Source organism: Notolepis coatsorum, assembly GCF_963971535.1.
Source record: "Notolepis coatsorum genome assembly, chromosome: 4".
Classification (NCBI taxonomy): Eukaryota; Metazoa; Chordata; class Actinopteri; order Aulopiformes; family Paralepididae; genus Notolepis; species Notolepis coatsorum.
The window spans coordinates 36,865,029-36,872,528 of NC_140168.1; the positions used below are offsets into that span (position 1 = coordinate 36,865,029).

General features: G+C 43.7%; 1 protein-coding gene across 1 annotated transcript in view; it reads left to right on the forward strand.

Moving 5' to 3' along the window:
* Positions 1–7,500, forward strand: part of col16a1 (collagen, type XVI, alpha 1) — a gene marked incomplete at its 5' end in the record, with an annotated part of 142,539 nt that overhangs the window by 81,011 nt on the left and 54,028 nt on the right. The window contains 7 exon segments of the mRNA XM_084311911.1: positions 97–231; positions 1,549–1,584; positions 2,675–2,782; positions 3,436–3,561; positions 5,941–5,994; positions 6,117–6,158; positions 7,210–7,245. Coding sequence (XP_084168037.1) covers positions 97–231; positions 1,549–1,584; positions 2,675–2,782; positions 3,436–3,561; positions 5,941–5,994; positions 6,117–6,158; positions 7,210–7,245 — 537 coding nt within the window.

Below are 7,500 nucleotides of genomic sequence, written 5' to 3' on the forward strand. Positions count from 1 at the left end.
GCCTATGTTTCCCCTTTGAGTGTCTTTGAGTATGGTTGTCATGGACACAGGCTACAGCCCTCCCCCTCTCCCCCTGACCCTCTGCCCTACCCCCAGGGCGAGTGTGGCGCGTGCCAGCCATCGGAGGTTGGCAGCGGACCCGCCAGCTTCAAGCTGCCTGGAGGAACAGCTGGTGAACCCGGCCCTCCAGGACCAGGCGGACCCCCGGGCTCGGACATCGAGGGCAGACAGGTGAGCAGATTTTATGAGAGGATGTGTGGTTTATTTTTACAAGGACAGACAACACCCACTACGACTACAAGCAACTGCCCGTCATGCTTTATCTTGCTATTCGCTTATTTTCAATACCTGTTCTTGGAGCAGGACAGTACACATATATATCTATATCTATATCTATATCTATATATATATATTTACCGTATATATTTACCGTATATATATATATATGTAACGGTTGTGACAACGTCACCTCAAACTTCGATGCCCCGAGTGGGAGTCGAACCCCGGTCTCCCACGTCGCAGGCAACAACACAGACTGCTATACCAAGAGGTGAATTCACTTCTAAGTAATGGGTTTATTTATGCGTCTTTTTTTTTTTTAGGATTTGAGAGTGAGTTTAACCCATAGCACCGCTACTCACCCCAGTCCTTCTTGACTGCGCTTCACGATACCATCCGTTACATATATATACAGTATATACATAATAAACTATACATATATACATACATATATATACATGTATACATACATATATACATATATACACATACACAAGGCAGCCTCTCCAACCAACTTGCCCACCTGCCCACTGGCATGCAAGCTAAGTAGCTGCTGTCAACTACATTCAGCAAACACACATTATATGACTCTAGTATGATGAACCCTGATCTTTGTGGACGTGCAACGGAAACGTAGACCTTGGCCACCTACCCTAACAACAAAGAAAAGCATCACAACCAGTCCCCCCACACAGTGCAATGCTTGTGAGTCACCACCAGGGGCAGAGTGGTTAGCCACGACTGTATGTTTATTTTTGATTGGTGGGGGGTAAATAAATCAATGGTGTAGGTCATTGGCTGAATGCCAGCCTATCCACCATGTTTGTTAGTGACAACAAAAGGAAAAATCGAACATTACGCTCCGCTAATCTGAACTAGTCAGCGAAACAGAACAACCAGTATACAGATTGCAGTCTGGTGGGTTCACCTTGGAATTTGAACTCCAAGCAAGCCACACGCTTTCAGGAATACGAGTAGGATATGCAGAGATTTCCCTCTTCTTTGCCACACGATTACCTCGGCCGGCCTTCACCACCGCTCCCAATTCCATGGTGTGTGCCTCTGTGGTTATCTTTGTGTCAACAGCGGTTTATACCTGAACGATTAGAGGCTCACACATCACAAGTGTGTGTGCGCGTGCGGGCGCAGGTGCATGCATTCTCGGTGCATATTGTGTTGTTGTTTGTGTGTGTACACTGTGTCCGTGTTTGTGTTCCACCTCGCCATCCGTAGCCTTCTCACTATATCACTGTCTGTTTATCCATTCAGGGCCCGCCGGGGCTCACCGGTGTGGAGGGAGAAAAAGTAAGTCTTTCATCAAAGTTTTGTGTAAATATTATTCACTCAACGTTACTGTGTTCATGCGTCCTTTCAGACCGAGTGCACCGGGGGAGGCGATGCTGTTGCCCGCATGGAATTCGGTTCACCTTAAAGGAACACGCCAACATTTTGGGAAATTAGCTTACCGTCTTCTCCAGAGAGAGAGAGACAAGCAGATAGATACCAGTTTCCTCTCTGTGCGTTCAGTAGAAAGCTATCTGGCTGCACGTTAGCCTAGCTTAGCACAATGTATGGAAGCGGACATGACCGGTTATCCTAGGCATTGTCCAACTAACACCTCTCCCGAAGGCTAACCGGTCATGTCTGCTTCCATTCATTGTGCTAAGCTAGGCTAACGTGCAGCCAAATAGCTTTCTACTGAACGCACAAAGAGGAAACTGATATCTTCTTGTCTCTCTCTGGAGAAGACGGTAAGCTAATTTCCCAAAATGTTGGCGTGTTCCTTTAAACAGCCTCAGTGTCTGCCAAGAAGTCAAATCTAACTAATTCCCATAGTGTCTCGAGGGCACCCAGTGTGCCTTGAATAAGTCCATGTCCAGACGAAAATAATTCCCCCTTAAATAACCCATTGAATAAGGTTACACCTCCGGGGAATGGAAACCACTTTGAATCTCCAGTCGCCTTGGGGGATTCTCAGTTCGCCTTAAATAAGCTGATTGTCTGTTGGGACAGTGAATATATGCAGGGAAATCATTTCACATTAAACTGATCTTTCAGGAGAGCGGCAGATAGTCCACCTTAATTCAGGCTGTCGAGTATGTCATTAGCAAAACCCATCCACCTCATTTAACCTAAAGACTGTTGGGAAATACATCTCCCAACTCATCTGAAATGATATATTTGAAGGGAGCCAAGCTACTACCTTAAATAACCTTGAATCTCTTACACAACACTTTTTCACTCAGACATGGAAATTGCGTTGCTTGGAAAGAAGACACAATTTACCCGCATTCAACAAAATACACATGTCTGAACCGAAAGAGGGGGGGGCATGTGGAAAAACACACGTGGGTGAATGACACGATACATCATAATGACGTTTCTCTGTTGCCAGGGTGACCAGGGAGAACAGGGAGACGAAGGATTGGAAGGAAAGTATGGAGCCCCTGGACTGCCTGGAGAGCCCGGGCAAGATGGGCTGTTCGGTGTGAAGGGAGAGAAGGTATTAAAGCGTCTGTGCTGCCAGTCACCCAGTCAGCTCGGTCATCAACCAGTCACCACAGCTTGTGTGCCAGTGTGCTTAATGTTCCCCCATCACCACAGCTTGTGTGCCAGTGTGCTTAATGTTCCCCCATCACCACAGCTTGTGTGCCAGTGTGCTTAATGTTCCCCCATCACCACAGCTTGTGTGCTAGTGTGCTTAATGTTCCCCCATCACCACAGCTTGTGTGCCAGTGTGCTTAATGTTCCCCCATCACCACAGCCTGTGTGCTTAATGTTCCCCCCTCACCACAGCTTCTGTGCCAGTGTGCTTAATGTTCCCCTGCCCACACTTTCATTTACATCTGAAATGTCTACCACACATTCTCACATTGTTTTAAAATGTGATTTAAGTGATCAACGCTCAAGTAATTATTCTGTGGACTACACATGAAACCACTACTGCCTATCATGCTAATATGTCTATACTACTATGCACTCAGAGTGTAGCACTCAAGCTCTGTACTATTTGACGAACAATGCCACTGTTGTACCCCTCCTGCTGACTTGTTGTTCACAATTTGTAAGTCGATTTGGATAAAAGCGTCAGCTAAATGACTAAATGTAAATCCTTTTACTATAGTTTCTAAATTAAATGTTGTTTTGTGTCATCAGGGCGATGCCTGCACCAGCTGTCAGTTTGCGGGGGCCACCACGGCGGCTGACGGTGTCATCGTCCCGGGGCTCAAAGGAGAGAGAGGAGAGCCCGGCGCCCCTGGGGAGAACAAGACCGGCAAACATGTGAGAAGTTCCTATAGTGTTCCCGTGGGTTATTCTGTACACGACATAGAGATGTGCCACAGACATACTGTAGCGATTCATAGTATCCCTGTTTTTTTTTAATACACACTAGGTGACAAATATCGAAATTTCACATTATGAAAACGTGGCGGTATGTGGAGCCACCGCCCTCTTTCTGCGATGTTTGTGAAGGACAGGGTGCGCCTGATTATGACCGCTTGCTAGTTGTATCCAAGTTAGCCTGCTTTCCAATTAGACAAATGAGGCTTACTTCCATTCCAATGTTTTATTCCTATTAGTTATATACAGGTTCACCATGACGTGTTCAAGGAATGTGGTTTTGGGTCAACAGGGCTGTACAGTGCGACGAGGTTATCGCAAATTGCCCCTATATATGGCCTGTGCGAGTGGAGACAAAATATTTGGGCGCACCTTTGCGAGTAGTGATTTCAACCCTTGTATTCGCATTTCACTCCTAAATTACGGTAATCCAAAGCGTGTGATGACGCGATGACGTCACTCACGCGAGCTGCACTCTCACAACCAGGTATGAACAGCGGGAAGAATCGACTGAGCGCTGAGTCAATGTGATTGTGCACGCAGCTTGTAGATGCCAGTCTGATTAGCTACTAGGCTAAAAATTAAGAAAACCACCAGTAACGTTAGTATTGCGTCATATTTTCGACGTGTTGGACCCTAGTGAATGAAAATGTGACCATCGAGAACAGTGTCGAGCCTGCGGAGGCAGTAGCCGCCACCGTTACTACAGGTATGGCTAACGTCGTTAGCGACAGCAACATGGCTAGCTCTAGTATCGTTAGCACTGAGTCTGCACTGACGCCGACGTTACTAGCGAAGCAGATGACGATGAAGATGGCGAGATAGCTGCACCCGCCACCACTGTCACAACTAAAAAGGTCCACACGTTCAGGTCGGATTGGCTCAAACTATTCCCTGCCTGGCTAGTATTTGAGAATGACCTTATGTTTTTGTAAATACTGCAAGGGACAGAAGCAGGCGGGGAAAACTGCGTTTGTAACGGGAAATCCCAACTTTAAAAAAGATGGCTTAACTAAACACAGTATGTCCTATCGGCACACACAGCCTGCAGAGACAGCTACATGATGCGAACCAATAAATCGTCGTCTACGGTGACAGCAGCCTTAGGTAGGCAAGTTCTTATTTCCGAGGCGGATCAACGGAGGCAGCTTATTAATATAAAAATGAATATCGCCTACTTCATCGCCAAGGAAGAGGAGCCGTTCGTGAAGTTTGGGCTTCACTGCGTGACCCGTTCATAGAATTACATCAGTTCTGATTGACGTCTCTCAAGAAGCGCAGTCTGCTTCCTGTTTACACAGGCAAGCGTGTGCCCAGGCAGTGTACGTGATCACATAAGTTATAATAACACGTATAGTTTCATACAAAATCGAACTGTAGGGCAAACAACTGCATTGTCTGGCCTATTTTGAATAAAATACTAATTTAGCATTCAAGGTTAGTTAAACACATTGTTATAATATCAAATCGTATCGATATCGTGAACCCAATATTGTGCATTGTGTATCGCATGGTTAGCTGAGTGAATCGCCACACACACTATAGATTTACCATAGAAACACTGCAGTGATTCACCACAGTATTTCTAGAGTAGAATATTATACAAATGTAAGGTGATTCCTGTTCATTCAGAGTTATTTTTTTATTTGCCACATGGAAACAATACAATCATAGAGTTTTTCATACAAAATCATAAATACCATACCATGGACAAAAGGTGATTCCTGTTGTTTTACCATATAAATACTAAGGGTTTACTATAGTATTTGGTGTGTATGAAAGAAACGCAGGAATGCTATAGTTGTAGGTGAGAGTGACCACACAAATTTTGTGTTGGTTCTAATTTATTTATGTATTTATTTGTTTAATTGTCAGGGACAATGCAAAAATAACACACTGTAGCAAGTTACAATAACAATATACAGATGCATTGCATATAGTATAGAATAATGACACTAATATCGTGAAACCAAAGTAATCACAATCCATCCAGCTCTATTCCTTACTTGTGTACTTGTTACTCTATACACTTCCTTGTGTGTGTGTGTGTGTGTGTGTGTGTGTGTGTGTGTGTGTGTGTGTGTGTGTGTGTGTGTGTGTGTGTGTGTGTGTGTGTGTGTGTGTGGTGTGTGTGTGTGTGTGTGTGTGTGTGTGTGTGTGTGTGTGTGTGTGTGTGTGTGTGTGTGTGTGTGTGTGTGTAGTCGTATGTAGTAATATGTATGTATGTATGTGTGTCTGTTCTTCTAGCTTTGTGTACAGTACATGTCCATGTGTGTCTGTGTACTGTCCATGTAATGAGACTTGAATGCCCTCTTACAGGGGAAACCAGGATTGCCAGGTGTGCAGGGACCTGTCGGTCCTAAAGGAAGCCAGGTATGAACGTCTACTTTTGATTTGGTATATTTTGGCATATTTCTATATTAAGGCTTTGTGTGGATCTCTGAATATTAGTCATTTATCAGTGATTCTAGCCTATGTTGCACTGCCCCCTATAGGGAGACCATGGAATTTCAGGAGTTGGCCTCCCAGGACCTCAGGTAAGGATCACATGTCCAAATAACAAAAGGAGGTCCCAAATAACAAAAGGAGGTCCATCTGGGCCAGTAAAGATATTCAGCTGATCTTGCATATTAAAAATGCTGCCCGTGAACAGATGCTATGCTTATCTTCACCTGTGATAACAGATGGATTGAGTTATATCGTAAGTGATCTAGAGTTGAGGATCATCATACTGTACATTTCCAACCATTACATAATCCCGGCCCATTCCTTCTGGGATTCTGTCTAGAATGCCACTTCGTTATCCCACTGTTGGACAGATGTGCTGTTAATGTCTGTTATACAAAACATGTGTCTGACTACGCAAAGTGATTGGACGGGAGGCATTCCACGAGTACTCATAATAGCGGCCTTGCACGGAATGTTTGCGTAGTTCTGTCTTCCAACAAGGCTGTCTGTAACATAGCAACCATTGTGTTGCACATGGCAATGGACAGGACAACAGTTTGCTATGTGGAAAACAACGGTTATATGTGTTAATATACAGTATGAGACATATATAAACAAAAACAGAATAATTTACTGTCTTATTACTGGATCACAGTAGAACAGTAATACCATGCTTTTCCAGTGTTTTACCTACCCTACCATTGTACAAACATTCAGCGCAGGGCCTTTATTGCAAAACAATAGCTTGTACCTATTCCGCCTTTACATTTAATCCACTCCCTTTGTTGCAATCACTTGTTCCATTGTAGCCGCTATACATCCCCTGTTAGCTACTCAGTGATACTGCTCAGTAATACCACTCAAGCGTGTACCACTGCAGCCATTAATTCTGTAGTAATTGCACACAGAGCAGAAAGGTTCAGATACATTCCTACAAGCCAGAATGATCTGTCACATAACGTTGAATGGATGTTGGGAGGAAGCAGGCGAGAATGTTAGTTGCTTAGCGATGGGAGCTATTTATTATGGCTGGAGAACCACTTTAGAATGATCAAACGTCAATGTTTCTGTCTTTCCTTCATATGAAATGTTACAATGGAAGAAAGTAAATAACATACTGGGGGTTGTGCTTTTCTATAGGGTGAAGAGGGACCGAGAGGACTCCCAGGAATTCTAGTATGCATCACTCATACATACATACATACATACATACATACATACATACATACATACATACATACATACATACATACATACATACATACATACATACATACATACATACATACATACATACATACATACATACATGCATGCATGCATACATACATACATACATACATACATACATACATACATACATACATACATACATATATATATACACATACCGTACATGTGTGCATTCATATATATATATATATATATATA